The sequence below is a fragment of the Fukomys damarensis genome, unplaced genomic scaffold (assembly GCF_012274545.1).
Source record: "Fukomys damarensis isolate Sample0158 unplaced genomic scaffold, DMR_v1.0_HiC HiC_scaffold_38, whole genome shotgun sequence".
Taxonomy (NCBI): Eukaryota; Metazoa; Chordata; class Mammalia; order Rodentia; family Bathyergidae; genus Fukomys; species Fukomys damarensis.
This window is the reverse complement of record NW_022900950.1, coordinates 35,771,414-35,790,404: the sequence shown is the minus strand read 5'-3', so window position 1 is coordinate 35,790,404 and position 18,991 is coordinate 35,771,414. Positions and strand designations below refer to the sequence as shown.

General features: G+C 35.7%; 1 protein-coding gene across 6 annotated transcripts in view; it reads right to left on the bottom strand.

Moving 5' to 3' along the window:
- The window catches only part of Fry (FRY microtubule binding protein), a 353,736-nt gene that overhangs the window by 165,125 nt on the left and 169,620 nt on the right, over positions 1-18,991 (bottom strand). For all 6 annotated transcript variants that reach the window (XM_010623889.3, XM_010623892.3, XM_010623891.3 and 3 more), the window contains 4 exons: positions 7,757-7,896; positions 3,718-3,808; positions 3,464-3,543; positions 3,287-3,367 (listed from right to left, as the gene is read on the bottom strand). In XM_010623889.3, coding sequence (XP_010622191.1) covers positions 3,287-3,367; positions 3,464-3,543; positions 3,718-3,808; positions 7,757-7,896 — 392 coding nt within the window. The remainder of the gene's footprint in view (positions 1-3,286; positions 3,368-3,463; positions 3,544-3,717; positions 3,809-7,756; positions 7,897-18,991) is intronic.

Sequence of the window (18,991 nt, the reverse complement as noted above, 5' to 3'; positions counted from 1 at the left end):
AGGACACAGGGAGAAGGTAAATACCTACAAGCTAAGAAGGGAAGCCTTTAGGAGAAACCAACCCTGCTGGCACCTTGACCTTGGACTTCCATCATCCAGAACTGTGAGGAACGAAATGTCTGGTGTCTAAGCCACAGTCAGTGGTACTTTAGCACTGCCAGCACACAAACAAATATCAGAAACAGCCTGGCCAACTACGAGTGTATAGCTTCAAAGTCAGATGACTCAGAGGCCAATGGACACTTTTTTCAAACACCTAAATAGTTATTATATGGAAGAAGACAGAATGGAAAACTTTCTGAGAAAAAGAGACATCTGAATGGAATGAACGCTAATATATTATATAGTTTACTTATTTGTTGACTTCATTGCTTATTATCAGACACTTTGGTTAGATTTAAGGTCTGTAAGATCAGCCATATAGTAGGTCCTCAGAAAATATGCTGAATGGGTTAGTCTCTTTTGGGGTCAATGAGATCCCCGTTCCGGGTGTACATGAGCATAAGTGTCACACGTGAACTAAGGGGATGTCATTGAGAAGTCTTTCCCAGAGGGTGCATGGGTAGGCTACTTCCAGGTCCTTTTGCAAAGCTGAAACTTGATTAATCTAAATCACCTTCTACTGATGAATGGAATATAGTATTCTTCCTAGAAAAAGCCCACATTTAAACATTGTTGGCAGGCTATTTATATAACTCAGTATACCTATCTTCATGAGATGGTAGCTGAAAGTTTATTTTTCACTTAAAAATAAATATGGCTCTTAAAAGTCCCAAATTTCAGCATAAAAATCCCATAATCTACTTCCATTTAAAATTCATTTTCCCTTATAATGATTTTGGGTAAAAGTTTTTAATAACCTCTCTTTAGTATTTATTATTTCATAGGATATTTTAAAATTGTAGTAACTGATTAGTTTTTGGCATAGTATAAAATTAATATAAAAATGAATTTCTACTTAAGATGTATGCAGTAGTAAATATGCTTTCAATTAACTTTGAAAAAGGCAGCATTATTTGTGAAAAATCTCTTAATGACACTAAAACATTCCTTAATGAGCAGAATTATTATTATCACCAGTAATATTTAAAATAGTGATTCTGCTAAAACTCAGACCAAACTAAGCCTCAATAACTAAAGTCATAATAAGGAAAATATTTCATACTTCTTATGCATAATCACTGGAAACTGGATATACAATCTACAATTTAAATTATTATATTATTTAACTTTATAAAAAGGAAAATAAGTTAACCAATCTGTTCTAGATAAGTGTATGGTCTTATTTCTCTGAGAACAAAGGAAGCAGTACTTTTATAAACCAACAATAAAGTAATGGTCCTGATGTACTTATGGGAAAGTAGTGAGATAATTCATGACACTAATTTAAGATTGTACTATACATGAATAAAGGTTAACTACACATTGCCTGGTTCAGAAGATATTATGAGCTATTTAAGTCTGTTATTACTGCAATAGCAGACTGGCCAAAGTACTTTTAAAAATTTAGTTTTAACTTAGTTGACTTTGAAAAAGTCAGGAATATGTGTGAATATCACTTCACAGCAAAAACAAAAACAAAAACAAAAACCCCAAACCAAAACAAAACAGTATTTACTTTAAAGACAAGAATTAAGGAGTAAATAAGTAGAACATTGTCCAAATGCAAGCATTTTGTATACTCAACTATTACAGAATAAGGACAAATATTGATTTCATAAAAATTTAAAAAGCCACTATTGGCAAGAAAATATCAGGTGAGTGAATCATAAATCTAATCTAATATGGAAATTTCTAAAATCTTTGAATGTTGCTTAGGAATGACATTAATTCTCCATTTATAACTAACTCAATCCAAGTAGCTAAGGAAGGCTATTCTACAGTATCTGCTATTGTTATGCATATTTCATAAACTAAGAAAAACACCAAAGTCATTTTTGGTATATTCAATTTTCCAAATGAAAGCATAAGAGAATTATACAGCAATAACTACAAAGAAATGTGCTAATATTTTCAGAGCTTGACACATTAGCAAATACACATATTAGAATCTCCTGTTTCAAATTCTTCTTAGGAAGGATAGAAAAAAATGAACTAAGTGCTAAGACTTTGTATTATTGCACTGCAATAGAAATCTCTCTAAAATGTATTGTACCTTTAATGACTTGTGAATTAAATGATAATAGACTATTAAAAAATACAACATGGGCTCACGCAAAATGGTCCAGAGAACTTTACTGATTCATTCTACATATGATTTGGCCCATTTCTTTCCCCCCTATTGTTTTCATCCTTTGACCTAGATAGTTCTCAGTAGTGTCAGGGTTTCACCCTCTAGAAGTTCCCTCTCCACCTTCTAACAGTGATGGCATTTGTGTTAGGAAAAAAAAGGTTGGCAGGTTGAGTAAGTAAACTGGATTAGAATGAACCACACCAAGGCATTTTGGGGGGCTCTGCTTCCTGAGTTCTTATTTATATTATAACTAGGTAAGTTTACTGAGTAAGTACTTAAATGTTTTTGGATAAGTTGTGTCTTTCCATGCCACTAAGTTAGGACATTCTGTCTCAAAGATAAAAATCTCTTTCTGTGGATTGCATTTCACAAGAATCAGAGCATCACTGCTGCTGTAAACTGGCCCCTTGGCTTGAATTCTTATTATATCTTTGGCTCATTTTGCCTAGCCTAGGTATTCAGGATCTTGCCCAATTTGCCTCAGGGTTGGATAAAATGAAGCTGGGTAAAGTAGGGTGTGACATCATTTTGGAAGAAGTATATTATTGCTAACAGTCTAACACTACTTTGTTCTAGCCTGCTAAGTTGCATTACAGGGCCAGATATATTTAGCAATGAGATTTTTCCCCTGACTTGTTTCCATGACAGTCTGGGACATTTTTAGCTCAGTTGAATTAAGTAAAGTCTATAGTAAAAGAGACATTCTAGAATGGAATTTTTCCACTCATGGATGATAGATTGTAACTACCCACTCAAGGGGGGGAAAAAAAACCTTTAAAAACTGAAATATTTTTGGACCATCTGAGCAGACAGAAAAGCAATTTGGTTAGTTCACGTCATTCCTTGAAGAATGGTCTGAATCCCATGGGCTCAGTGGGGTCTGGTCCAAGTGCTAAAGTGAGAATTGAAACTTAGACCCTGCCCTGGAGGAGCCTTTAGTTAGAGTCAAAGATGTGGCACAACTGGCAAAAATAAGCCTAAAACCTTGGGAACTCAAACCCTTTAAATTCTGAGCACTGACATTCTCACGGTCCAGGACTCACATTCACTTACTTAGCTTGTGCCAACACTCCAATGACTTCTGCATACAGGTCGGCCACAATGTGCATATTGCCAGTGTTAGGACCAAGGTACCTAAGTAGAGTAAAATTGGCCAAGTTAGGGATCTCTGCTCATTTGAAAAGACAAAACCCAACTTCTTCAACATTCCAATGCTAGAAATCATCTTACCCTTCTTTGTATTTAAAGTGCTTGAAAGCCAAGTTAATAACATCATGTATTAAACTGTCTATTACAGGATGAAGTGGAATCTGAAAAAAAAAAAAAAAAGACAACTTTTAACTTGGAAGGGAATACTGAAAATCAAATCAGTACTAACAACCCAGCATTTAGAATACGTAAACAATTTAATAAACTTAGAATTTCAAAAAGTAGTTTTTAGGTTATAAATGTTAATTAAAAGTAACAATAAATTATTCACACACCTGTTTCAAAACTTCTATTAATACTAAAGAAAAAATAAAATCAATGGCGAGGTCCCGTCTTTCCATTAAATAATCTCGCTGCTGTTCATCACTGTAAAATTTAAAATACATTAATTAGGACTAAAGGTATTTTCAAAGTGAGATAATTCATTAAAAATCTAGAATTCATCCCCAATGGACTGTAAACTTATTTTGTTACTAGAAGACTGCAGTGGGTAAATGTATGCTAATGCCTTTTCTGTTATCACTGGTACAATGGGCAAACACTGGATATAAAGTTGAAACATTTGACTTCAAATTTAAAATTTGTAACTAAGTAATGTTGAATACCTACTTGTGAGTCCATAATCTCATTTTGTAAGTAGCTTGCAATCCAGGAATTCTATCATTTGTAAAATGTGCAGCAAACACAAGACATATCTACCATCATGGAGGTGTGCATTTAAAGGACCTTATGAAAGGAGATACACAATGTAATAATATAACATTATGTAAGGATCTTGGAAAGGAGCTAAATAATAAGCTATTATGTTTAGCAATCAGAGCTAGAGAGCAAGGAAAGGAGAGAAGATCAGCATTGCTTTTATTTTTTCCTGTCCTTTCTCCATTTGAAATTTAGTGCAAGGAGGAAAAAAGCAAAAGAGCACGACTAACAAAACAGAGGAAAGAAGAAAGGAATCTTTAAAAATAGCAAAGTGGAATCTTTTACACTCATTCAAAAGTCAAAGAGTAGTGTGGTGGTACATGTCTGTAATCCTTGCACTCTGAGAGGCTGAGGCAGGAGGACTGTAAGTTAGAGCCTAGCCTGGGCAATTTAGTGATGTAGTGAGGTCCTGCCTCAAAATAAAAAAAGGATGGGGACCTAATACACTGAGAAGGCCCTGGGTTCAGTCTCTAATATCAAAAATAAAATAAAGTCAGGGAGCTGAAACAGAACTTTTGAAGGATAGAAACACATACTCCCTACCCTATTTTCTTTTTACAAACACACTGAGAACTCACTTAGGATTGACCAAAGTAAGACAAGTGAAATGAGTGATAAATCCCTTGGCACAGAATAGTGGGTAAGAGCATTAATTTTTTGGTGTAAAATAGTCCTAGCTTAAAATTATGCCTCCTACTTAGCAGCAATTTCTTCATTTACAATATGGGAATATTAATAGGATGGGCCAAATATGCCTTATCCAAAATGCTTGGGAATGTGCTTTAGCTTTCAGATTTTTTAGAACACCTGCATATACATAGTAAGATATACCTTGGGGATGGAACCCAAGTCTAAACACAAAATTCATATTCATCTCATATCTGCCTCTACATATAGCCAAAGGTAAATTTATACAATATTGTCAGAGCACTTGTGTTGACTGTGATCTATCCCATGAGATCAGGAATGGAACTTTATAATGCACTGTACTCCAACATTTTTGAATATAGGAGTATTTTGAATTTAGGATGTTCAACTTGTACTTACATAAAAGTTTGAGAAGCTAAAGCATGGATCTTATTTATCTTAATCTCTGAAACACAAATGCTCAATACTTACTAAGAAAGAATGATGGGATTTGAACTAGTAGGAGAGACCTTTTTCAAAAAATCTTATAAATAAGACCTGTTTTTGTCTTTAGTCAAGAGGGAGTAAGAACAATAAGATATTGAAGAAAAAAATATACACACATACATAGATACACACGTGAATTCTAGAAGTGCCCTGTAACCTTGAGCAAGTAAAATTAAGGCTGATATATAAGGGGATGGGCTAACAAGGGAAGCTCAGCTCCACCTTTCAGGCAGAAAGGTATTCATGGAGCAGGAATTCATTCATTTAGGATCATTTATGAACAGCTCTGTCAGGAGGAAGAGTGGTAGAAAAAAACATACATCGGAAATATTTCAACATTCAATGAAGCTAAGAGAAAGTGCTACTGCTAGCTGAGGAAATTAGTTGGGCCTTGTAGCAGTTATACCACTGAATAAGGAAACAGGAAGTTTGAAAGCAAGAGGAAGGAGAACTTTCAAAAGACAGCCAACAGCAGAGATGACATTTGTGTCAGATGGTGGGTAATGGTTTGCAAAAGTGGACAGAAGACCCCAAAATAGGAGCAGTTCTTGGCAGGAAAAAAATTATTTTAACCTCTTAATTTATTTTATTTAGTAAGCCATGTTTTGTTTTTAAATAAAGCTGACATATACTTTTCCAATACTGAATTCAACTTTATTCATGGTTTGAGGAGCCAGAGGCATTAGACAAATTTATTTGGCAGCAAAAATGTTGATATTGTGCTAATCTTAGAACTCATAGCTCCATGTCTAACCCTTCCTTTTGACTATTTTCAGTCACTTACACCCCTCTCCATAGTTCCTCTTTTAGCTGTATCTTAGCTACATCATGCTGTGCAGACCCTCAATGGGTTGGGGTGGGGTTTCCAAGGCACACATTCTTTCATTTTAAAAGTTCAAATGTAACTAAAATGCTACTGAGTTGAATGTTACTGTCCTGGTTCTGTATGATTTTGATCTCAGCAGTCACTCTGATATCCTGAAAATAATCTGTATGATTTCAAAACCAATATCTATCTACAGAGAAACTGAGTCATGCAAAATCTAGTTTCAGTAATTAAACTGACAAAACAGGAAACAAATTTAAAACTCAATCAACTTACTAAAACTTCTGTACTCTCTGTCTCTGGGGAACTCTGTTTACCAGCTAACATGTGTGATGAGAAAAATAAAATAATCCCATTCATTTATTGATCACACAGTATAAATAAGTTTCAGATACAGAATGGAAATCATACCTTTAAAATTCTGTAAGTTAAAAGGGTATTTACAAAGAGAGAAGGCTAATGGGTATGAGGTTTCTTTCTGGAGAGATAAAAATGTTCTAAAATTACACAGTAGTGACTGCTGTACAACCCTGAAAATATATTGAAAACACTGAATTATATGCTTTAAAACTGTGAATATGGTATATACCTTATGTCTCAAAATTTTTCCTTTCTCAACTAAAAAAGTTAACTCAGTGTGAAAAAGTTACAAATCTGTCCCTCAAACACAGTAATAAATGATCAAATCTTGTGTAAACTCAGAGATATTATAAAAGTTAGTTACAATATAGATGAAATATAATTTGGTAAAATTACAGATATTCCATTTCAAGAGAAATCTGTATTTTTTAAAAAAATGTCTTAGATCTGTCAAGAAAAATGTGAGGGATAAATCACTCACTAAAAGCAGTTAATGTCATGTTTTCACAGTAATTAATTTCAGTTTACTGTCTTTAAAGAATGCTACTCAATTCACACAGATCTAAGTACTTTTAAAATAACCCTAAGTGTATTAAACTTTCATATATTCACTACCTTATTGGAGGGGGTTGATTTCAAACACATGAAATTAAATGTATTTACCTGAAATTTGGTAGAGGAGGGGACATGCATTAATTTTCCCATAGGAAAACCCTAAGTTTTATGACTCCTAAAGTGCTCCTGTAGCAGCAAATTCCCCCTTTCAAATCCACAACAGAAGATGGACCACAGAAAAAACAAAATTCTCAACTGCAAGAAGTCAGAGACTGTGACTCAAACCTCTCCATTTTGCTGTCCCAAATCACATGCTCATCAGTGGCAGCCTCAGGACTCCCATGAGAGTGCAGCCTGTGCCCTGCGTGATGTGGTACACTGAGCACTCAAGGTTACTCTGCGCCACACTAAAATATCTCAGCATGTCAGCACGCAAGGCCTGCAATGGCCTTCAGCTTTTGGGTGTGTACTAGAGGGGACATGGTAGAGGAAAAAGCAGGAAAGACAGTGACCCATGGCCTTTACCTCAGTCCACACAAATGCTGAAATAAGGGAGTGTGTGAATTTTCAACCTGTGACAGCTTTAAGTGATAAGGTTCTCCAAATCTGTTACCCACTGCAGACCGAGGGTCTCTGTAGCACTTGTGCAGCCTTGTGAACAGGAAGGCCTGGATGCCACATAACTCGTTTCTGATTTATGTTTTTTAACAAAACCATGAACCTTAATGTAAAAAATATACCTTTTCGATTTATTGCTTGTTCTTGGCCTGTATTCGTGGGATTCATCCTCAATGCCATTTTGCCTTTTGTACCAATCAAATAAAGTTCGCAGAATGGAAGGCAGGCAGTATTCAGAAAGGGAGCTCATGGAACTGATGACCTAAAGGAAAGACATAGGTGATTAAAAAAGCTTGGTGGCACCTCCAATTACTGAGAAACTTTCTATTTCACAAATAACCTCAAGCAATATTCACTTCTAAAATTTCTTATTTATCACAGCTCTTTCTTCCATAATCTTTATTAGTACACTCCCCAGAGCCAGATGTACCTCATATCGTAATAATTTTGTGGTTCAACAAAGTTAATTACTTTGACTCCCTTTTGTTCTAGACATTAGATGTTAATTGCATCCAGGTAATTCACAGAACTGCAAATAAACTATTTTTCCACATCATCTACCTGGCACTTCTTAGGTCTTCATTAATGCTTGCTGTGTATATAAATATAGTAATACAATTATATTAAATGAAATAAAAAAACATTAAAAAATGTAATGAGTTTTCTGCCAAAAAGCATTCACTTATTAATTTGAGATATGCACCAAACTAGACTCAAAATATTAAGTAGGAGTAATTTGCCTTCTATTACATTAAAGGCAAACTTATCCCCTCCCCTTTAAACAACAAATGTACCTTTGATAGACTTGTTATTCTAGTTTCCTTATCTATGAAGATCCCTGATCTTTTACTAATTACCACACACACACACAACCAGACTTCAATCCAGATCTCATGTCATATGCAAAAATTAACTCAAAAAGAACATAAGCCTAAGTACAAACTCTAGAAGCTAGAAAACTTCTGAAGAGTTCCATCGCCTGCCTCGCAAGCTCAAGGTCCAGAGTTCGATCCCTGGTACTGAAAAAAACCAACAACAATAACAACAAAACCACAATAACAACAACAACAAAAAAAAAAACTTCTGAAGAAAACATTAAGTGAAATTCTTTTGACTGGATTACGGAAACATGTCATAGGTTAAAAAGCAAAGTTCGTAACAAAAATCTGATATCTGAAAATTAAAAGCTTCTGCTTTTAAAACATATCAAGAAAAAACAATAAAAGATAAGCTAACGACTGAAAGTATTTACAAAGTACCTTGTATCCAGAACATGTAAAACAACAACAGTTGAGATAAATTTTAAATACTTAACTAACAAACACGACAAGCAGATTGTAAAACACAGTGTTGGAGAGCATGTTCATATACTACAGAAGGAAAAAAACTGACCTAAAATATCTGGAAGGTAATTTGGACTTATGTAGAACACAATAATCATCAACCTCAAGAAGGACAGCCCTAGAATATATCTCAAATATCCAATTAGATATACACAAGAATATTCATCATGGCAGTATTTCTAGCACATAAACAGAAGAAACCTAAATGTCCAACTATATGTAAATGCCTTAATATAATTTAGAATTTAGTGTAGACTATTTATGAAACCATTTAAAAATCACATTTCAAAAACATTTCACGTGAAAATGTTTGACATGTTAAGTGAAAAAAGAATTTACAATAATTTAATTGATATGATCTCTATTTAAAATAAATACCATATAAATGAAAATGCAGACACAGAAAACAAACCTAGGAGGAAATTTGCCAGTATATAGCATACACACTGAAACCAGGAGTTCTCAGGAAAGACAGATTACCAAAAGGAAGGGAGAAATGGAGTTTAAAAGGATTAAAGGTAGCGTTTTGCCTAGAGCTTTTTTTTTCTTCTTTTTATTGAGTTTATTGGTATAATCTAGGTATACAGTACAGTTACATTTATCATTGGGATCTTGTACCTTTACATGACAGGTCTTAATTCTCATTTTTCCCCTTGTCCCTGCCCTCCCTTCACCCCCTCCTCCTCTCCCCATTTACAAACATTTTATTTCTATTTTTTCAGTTTCTCGTATTTTTTCCTTTTCCTTATTACCTTTCCCTCACCCTTCCCACTTTCCCTACACCTTTAGCCCTTTACTTCCTATTTCACATTATTAATTATCTCATTAGGATCCTGTGTACTATTATAGTTTTCCACACCAGAGAAACTATTCGGTATTTCAGTTATTGCCCAGAGCTTTTAAAAGCAAGGGTAGCAATCTGAGATGAGAATCAGGAAAGAAAATATGCAAAGACCCAAGGCAAGAAAGCCTATGGTAATGAAAATGTGAAGTAATTATCTGTTGATAATGATTACAATTGTTAGTATGTTGAAGGTGAGGGAAGTCTGGTATGCCAGAGTGGAGGGACATAATGTTGGAAAAGTTTTTTGTTTAGAAAATAGGAAGCTCCTATAGATTTTTGAATGGGACATTGATCCCATAAAAAGTTGTGCAGGGAGGTTTATTCCCCCAGTGGTGTGTGTAGAACATTTGTGTTTGAAATGAATGAGGTTACTGCAAGGTCTCAGACATGGGAGATCTCAGGCTAAGCTGGGGAGATGACAGAAGAAATGGGAAGCTATGGTTAACCTACTTCTGGAGCTAAGCAGATGAGGCTTAACTCCCTTTTATAAAGCAGGAAACTAAGGTGAAGGTAGCTAAAGTGCTTGTGTCAACAGGATGTTCTACCACCACCTTTAAAAGAAGCCCTTTAAATTGAATGAAACAATTAAGGCTTTCTTCCTCAGATTCTACTCCATGATAGTTTAAGTTCCTTTTCCTATAACAATGGTTATATATACTAAATTATAATTATCTTTGGTTACACATTACTAGAAGTTCTAAACAAACAGGCTATTCCATTCAGCCTGCCCTGTTAACCTACCTAGTCACCATAACTGTGTGTTTTAAAAACTGAAACAATCTCATTTCAAAATTAGCCCGTTCCCATCCTGGTTATATCCACCACCACAATGTATTTTCCTGCTGTGGTGATATAACAGCAAGCAGTAACTTTTGGAAGGAAAGAGAATCATGGTGTATGTCAAGCAGTAATATACTACTAGTAATGCTTTCTAATGCTACTCCCACATAAGAAATTATATTTCCCCAAGTCACCATTATCTAAAATGTTTTGATTTTGGACTAGGAATGTAGTTTAGTGGGACAGTGCTCGTCTAGCATACAAGAGGCCATGGCTTCAATCCTGAGCACTGCAAAATAACTAAATGAAAATAAAATATTTTTAATTGGGAGAGGAAGGAGGCTCTTTCCACAGGGAAAAAAATGGATAAGAATTCAGAGCCCTCAACTCTGAGTAAAGAGTCTTATTTATTATATATAATAAAAATCCCGAAACACATTATTATTTCAACATTTTAAAAATACTTGTGTAAGTGTTAAGGAACCTAAGGAAGTATAATGATGAAATGTAACATGGTATTCTAGATAGAATCCTGGAACAACAACAAAAAGATATTAGTGGAAAACATGAAACATAAATGTAGAGCTTAGTTAGCAATGTGCTGAGGAGGCTGGCTTATTTGTGATAAATGTACCGTGGTGATGTCAGATGCTAACAATAGGAAAAACATGCAGTTCTTGAGACTATCTTTGCAAATTTTCTATAATTCCCAAACTATTCTAAAATGAAGTTATTAAAAATACTTGTATGGCATATTTACAAGCTCTATTACTCACTACAGACCCATAAAGGAGATAGAAATTTATATTTGATTCCTAACCTAAACATCTCTGGAAAAAGTACACAGCGTTCAGCTACTTCAGTTAGGTGTAACCCACATTCCCTGTAAAGAATGTCAACAGTGTTCTTCAAACCTCAGCTATAGATTATTTAAAAAATTTTTTTTTCTACTCATTAAAAAGTCACTGAGAAGCTCTTCTTGGTATTAGATCTCCAGGGCACACTTTCAATGGCAAATCACTGAGAACGCCTCAGAAGGGAGGAAAGGTCAGCATGGGGTGGATGTGTGTTTTCCATCTCCTCTGTGCCTGCCCTGTGTAGGCCAGGCTTTCAGGAAGGAAGGGTGGAATCTGCAAGACCTGGCCCTCAACACTCAGGAAGGGAGGAAGGTCTAACTGGCTTCTTGGTTATTCAACTCCTTCATTTACGGGAACCAGAGCCAGTGGGGAGATGAATTCTAGCTCTGTGCTGCTGCTGAAAGAAGGCAGGCCGACAACAAAGATGTTCTTGTTGCATATAAATGATCATATTCTTCCAGCATCCATGAGCTAGGTTCTGGGCCACAGGAGGAGATGAAGTGCACGGAATCACAGAACTATTTCATACTGGTGTTTTCTCTTTCGGGGAGACGGAGGGGACTACTAAGTGCATTTTGTAAATGTTCTAATGTTTACTCTTACTTTTTACATATAAATAGACTAGAAGAAACTATTATGCTACAGGGAAGACACTGAATTTTCATAAGCATTTTATTATGCTTACTAAATGCAAAGAAGAAAACTTCATACATAAATATTTGAATAATTAATCAATGGAGTCATTCTACATTTTACAATAATAAGGCTAACTTGGTATGAGTGATGCACTTAAGAAATTATTTTAAAGTAACTGCATGGATGGATTTCTCAAGTAAGACCAGGGGCCAAGCAACCATGGGGTTCAGGATACACACGAGTAATACCACAAACTACTGATCTATTCAAGTAATTGGAAATTTTAACTTATCATTAATCAATCACATATTACACTCTCATACTATTATTTGTGAGTGACCAACAGGTGCCAAAGGTAATAATTTATTATCAAAAATTAAAAATATAGAAATCTATACATTAAATAAATTTTTTGTGAAAATGAGAAAAGGTCGTTATTTGAGTTCAGCATCTTGCTTCATTTCATTGAATGAATTGTTTCACTGCAGAATACTTAAGAAATGGTGAATGATAGTATTACATAAAATCCAATGCAAGTTTGTTTAACTGCTCTTAATTGCTTACATTTTTCATTTATATATTCTGAACAGATTTTATTGAATTTGTTAGAACCAATATTGAAACATTTCTTCTGCTTCCTTTTCAGGAAAATTATCACTGCCTAAAATGGAGCTATGTTAGCCCTATGATAAAAGTAGGGGTATATTTTACCATGTATTTCCCTGTTGATGGATGGCATTTTTAACATAGTAAGAAACTAAAGTGCAAAGATACAAAATCAACATCAAAAATCAATAGCTTTTCTATATACTGTAGCAACAATAAACTGCTTGAGAAATTGAGAAAACAAATGAATTCATAATAGTATCAAATAAATGAATAAATAAATAAGCTAGGGATCAACCTAACCAAGGAGGTATAAGACTTCTACAATTTAAAAAACACCGAAGAAAGAAATTAAAGATGACACTCGAAGGTGGAAAGACCTTCCATGTTTATGGATTGGCAGAATTAATAGTATTAAAATAACTACATTATCAAAATCAATCTACTGATTCAATGCTATCTAATCAAAATTCCAATGACAGAACTAGAAGAAACAAACCTAAACTTTGTATAGCAACACATAAGACCAAGAAAAGCCAAAACAATCTGAAGTAAACAGGGAAGACTAGCAACAATACCCAATTTCACATTATATTATGAAGCCATAACAAAAACAGTATGGTACTAGCACAAAAATAGATCCAGAGACCAATGGGATAGAATAGAGGACAAAGAAATAAACACATGCAACCACAGCCATCTGATTCTTGACAAAAGAGCCAAAATTATATGTTGGAGAAGAGACAGTCTAACAAATGGTGCTGGGAAAACTGGATAGTCATATGTAGAAGACTAAAACTAGAACCCTATTCTTCATCCTATACAAAAATCAGTTCAAAATGCCCTGAGGTATAAGAGGAGAAACTTTAAAATCACTAGAAGAACATGTAGGGAAACACATGAGGTGACAGGCACAGGCAAAGATTTTCTGAACAGCATTCCAATAGCACAGGAAATAGCAAGAATCAACAAACAAGACAACAGCAAATTAAAAAGTCTCCATACAGCAAGGAAAACAGCTGAAACAGGGAAGAAAGTACAGAATGGGAGAAAAATCTTTGGCATTTATTCTTCTGACAGAGGATTAATATCTAGGATAGATGGAAAACACAAAAAACTTAACACCAAAAAAATCAAAGAGCCCAGTAAATGGGTAATAAAATTGAACAGATACTTCTCAAAAGAAGAAATATAAATGGCCAATACATATATAAAAAATACCCAACATCTTTAGCCATTAGTGAAATACAACCTTTACCTGGTGGTCGAACAATGAGAGTTTCTAGATACATGAAAACTCAGAAATGAAAATTCTGGCTGTTGAATAGAGTGAATGCTGAACCTTTATTTTACATACCTTCCAGTTACAAACGTATATGCTTTCTTGTGCATTTTCTCTGCCCTTGGCTTTTAGACAACTGTTTATGTGTTTTCTAATGATATAACCATACAGTTAGTTAATGCGTGCTGAGAATCTTTTATTCACTTGGGAACAGATGTGTTTCAGATTTTGTATTTTTGCATATATATAATAATGAGATATCTTGGGGAGGGGGATTCATGTCCAAACATAAAATTCATGTATTTCATATACAGCTTATTCACATAACCTGAAGATAATCTTACATAACATTTTTAAGAATTTTGCGCCTTAATCCTGCAGTAGTTGCAGGTCAGGTGTTACTCCTTAACAGATTGTAAAAAAAATTTGTTTGTATCTCTCAGATCAGCCATAGCTTCCAAATGCTTAAACAAAGTTTCATGTCATGGGAAAATTCTGCTTGAGGTATGTCAGCACTTAAAAACTTCATGTTTGGAGCATTTTGGATTTTTGATTTTTGGTCTGAAGATACTCAACCTGTACCACAAATTGTTCACTACATACTGTTTTACTATTTGAAGTATTGCTCTGGCTTTGTCTCTTAAAATAGTCTCATGCAGTAAGTGGAAGTTATTTCACTTTTGCATATACAGTAAGATTACTTCCCAAAGGAGCCTTTATCAGAGCATAGAAATTAGAATCCAGATATTTATTGTCCCAAGTGAATGATCTCACTGTGCTCAAACAGTTGCATAAAGAACTGCACAGGAGATAAGAGTAAGCACAGTAAGCATCTGGGGCTTGGCTGCATCATATAGGACCCTAGAAAGAGAGACTTTTCAAGGGGAACCTGGTAAAGAGTGTCAATTGCTCTGAGGAAAGGACCAAAGAAAGGCTACTGGTCCACCGCTGGGTCTGTCTTTGTTGGTCTTGTGTGATGAGAATACCAAGCAGATTTTAGGGAACAAGAAGAGAGGTGGCAGCGAGTCAGGAAGACATCTCACCAATGCATGTGTGACTGAGAGGCAGACTGGAAGAAGGACAGATATTTAGGAATTCAGTGAAGACAGCAGTAATGAGAACTGAACACGCTGTACAGAGCCCACTAGTAACTGTCATTAATGCATTCACCACCAGGTAAAAGCTGCATGTTCTCTAGAGTAAGGGTTATTTTGGAGTGTTGCTTTTCATTTTCCAAATTGGTTAAATTGATACTTGAGCTGGATTTGACCACCACCTACCTCTACCAGGTTCACCCTCATCAGAAATTAGCTGTTGTTCATTGGAGAATCTGGAATCAAATGCCTCAGGCTTTATATTTAAATGGGATGTCTATAAAATTTAATTAGAAGAAAACCACTTGAAGGTAAAATGATAAGCTCACCGTGCCTTTCATTCACAGGACACTTTCCATAGATCACAGGAAAGAACTCCTCTGGAACTATGATCCTGCTCTGGCACACTGCTTTTAATGTTCCAATCATAATCAGCCACTATAACTTAACTGTGAAAGCAAGTCTCTTAAACTAATGCTAACTTATCAACCACGAAAATGCACTCTACATGTAAAGGACAGCCCTTCCTGTGGACTCCTGCCTGCTAATCTCCAGCTCTGTCATCTGCATCTTTCACAATGTCCCTTCCCACTAGACAGTGAGCCACCTCTTTCCTGAAAAGGCGCATCATCCTAGACTTTGCCCACATTTTTGGCCACTTTTTCAGGCTATTCGTTTAAGAATCTCACTCTCCTGCTCCTCATCTCTTTGTTCTCCTATGATATTCTTCGCTTCTCTACTCTCGTAACTTCTGTTTGTTGAATGAATAAATATGAACCTCAATTATTCCTCCCATGACATCCAACATCCCTGAAAATTCATATGTGTAAAACTGATTTATAGCCTCCCCTGTTTTCCTCCTCCACCCCTGGGCATAGCATTCCTCTGCTTGACAAGCTCGTAAGGTATGAAAAATAGTCTACTCAGCCTGGCTCCTCAACTCACTGCAACAGGCCACAGTCCACCTGTCCAACTTCAGCCTCTGCTATTCCCCAGCATGCCACTCTTTTCCACCTTTGTGCATGAGACTTATAACTTGGCCCATCATGCTCATCTGAACAACAGACATCACCACTTCTTGACTGCTTCCTATGACATACAGTCATTCACCTTTCTGACCCCATTAATTGTCCCCACTCCAGTTCCTACAGTACTTGAGCACACTCCCAGGGTAGCTTTATCATTGTAGAATAATTTGTATAGACATCTGTCTTTCTACTGGGATTGAAACCCCTGAGGGCAGGAATTCTGTATTATTCTTATCTGTGCACCTTATGCAGATTCTAGCAGGTTTCAAGCCCCAGGTGTTTGAACTGCATGGAAATCACTTCAAACCATGGCTTAAAATTACAGTTAAAATTATGTTTCTTGCTGGGGATTTAGCTCAGTTGGCGCCAGTGCCTGCCTCGCAAGCACAAGGTCCTGAGTTTGATCCCTGGTACAAAAACAAAAACAAAAACAAAAACCTTTCTTTCTCAACTAATATTGATTATTTTTCTATATTTTTTAGGTACATCATATGAGCCTTCCTGCTTCTGTTTTAATTCAGGCCCTTTTAATCTCAAATCTTTATCAGTGCCAACCTTCCAAACTGCCTCATCCCTTCAAAGGTCTGTTTCTTCTTCATGAACATGACCTCTTGGGAATAAGTTGTCACATCACCTAAATACTGGTATGTGAGGATAAAGCTGCAACCCACTGGCAGTGAGGCCTTTTACAATGAGATCCCTTTCTGCCTATAAGGGCTGGTATCTTCACTAACACTCTCAGACTATAGGAAAAACATATACTTCAGTGGAAACCCAGAGCTAAACCTCTTTAGGAGTTTTCTTACTCTGAGGGAAGAGACCTGTTGGGAAGATACTGCTTTGGTTTCTGACTTTACAATCATTTCACTCTTCCAGATGTATAAATGTCTGCTTTCGGATTTTCTTAATTGGAGGTAATATACCTCATTAATAATGAATGAAATAAAACCTTATATGTACAGGTCAAGATTTTGCTTGCTTTTGAAGATTTAATAATATATGCTCTTTTCCTTACTAAAATGATCCATTTACAGACCTCAAAGATATTTTATAACATCACCTTCTGTTCAAGTCCTTTGCATAAAATATGTAATCCTTTCTTCTGAAATTTCCTCTTTTTCTCATCATCGACACCCAGCCAAATCCGATTTATTCTACTAAGCACCTGGTAAACTATGCTTTTTCCCAGAAAGCTTTCTCTTTGCACTTGACCCTAGAGTCTCAAAACACTCTCTACCTGCAGCATTCATGTGGGCCCAAATCAGAGGCCCTTGTAATCTGAAGTTTCTGGAATGTGAGTCACATTCCTAGGGTCCTGAGAGTGTGCACATATATGCATGCACACTCACATGCATAATAAATATTTACTAAATTAAAAAACTTTATCACCAGGACAACTTTCTTTCACTGTACTTGCTAACCCCTGACAGTTAATTTAGCTATTTCGAAGAAGCCACTGAAAATCTCTTTTCCTTACTGAAATGACTTTACACAAGTTAAAGCCAATTCGGTTGGCACAGCTCTTAACTGCTCCACACCCTTTGCCCTCCCTGCCTTCTGGAGCTTCTCACCAAACTCCATCCTTTCATTGTTAGCTTACTCATTAGCCCTATCATTTATCCAATTATCTCACTCACTAGACGGGGCCTCTCTAGGGCAGGCACCTGCTTCCTCTCTCTTTATTTCCACAAGCTGGCTCAACATTTAGTACACACCCCCGGTAACAAGGGCTGTGTAAGAGTGTGTCAAGTTCATACTAGTAAAACTTGTGGAAAGTAAAAGAGGCCAAATTCCTAGCTCTCCAAAGGGTAAAGCACTCAGTAGTATGATTTTTTTCCCCATTAATACCTGGCTTACAAAATTCAATCCTCTAACAATATAATGGACATTGTGAAATAGGAAGAAAGGGGCTAAAGGTGTAGGGAAAGTGGGAAGAGTAGGGGAAAGCTAATAAGGGGGAAAAATATGAGAAAATGAAAAAATGGAAATGAAGTGTTTGCAAAGGGGGAGGGGAGGAGGGGTGAAGGGAGGGCAGGGACAAGGGGAAAAAATGAGAACCAAGACCTGTCATGTAAAGGTACATGATCCCAATGATGAATGTAACTATACTGTATACGTAAAATGTACCAATAAACTCAAAGAAGAAAAAAAAATTTAACCCTCTAGGGCTGGGGATTTAGCTCAGTGGTTTTGCCACCTGCCTCACAAGTGCAAGGGTCTGAGTTTGATCCCCGGTACCAAAAAAAAAAAAAAAAATCAATTTTATTTTTCAAAATTTTATTAATACATGTTTGCAGTACATAATGATTATACTCATCTTGGAGAGTACTTACACATAATAAATCTCAATTCTTTTTACTTCCCTCTTTCCTCAACTCTCCCTCCATCTCTGAGGCCCTTTTCCATTTGCAAAAAATATACTTCAATTATGTAAAAATAGGGCTTTATACTCATAAGTGAAATAAATAGGACACACATGTGTAAATACCGAATAATTTTCTGGTGTTAAAAAGTGTAAATAAGGTTCAAATTGCATAACTGATAAAGTGAAATAGGAAGAAAAGGGCTAAAGGGAAGGAAAAGGGAAGTAAAAAGTAAGGGAAGAGAAAGAAGGGAAAAGAGAAAATGTGAAAAAAGGAAAAAAGTGGAAACAAAGTCTGTACATAGGGAAGGGTGGAGGGGGTGAAGGGAGGGCAGGGGAATGGGGAAAAAATGAGAACCAAGACCTGTCATGAAAAGGTACACGATCCCAATGATGAATGTAACTGTACTGTATACCTAGAATGTACCAATAAACAATAAAAAAAATTGGGCTTTTTCCAGGTTTATCTTACAGTTAAAATATGATTAAGTTAAAGGATTTAAAAGCAATAGTTAAGACTATAAA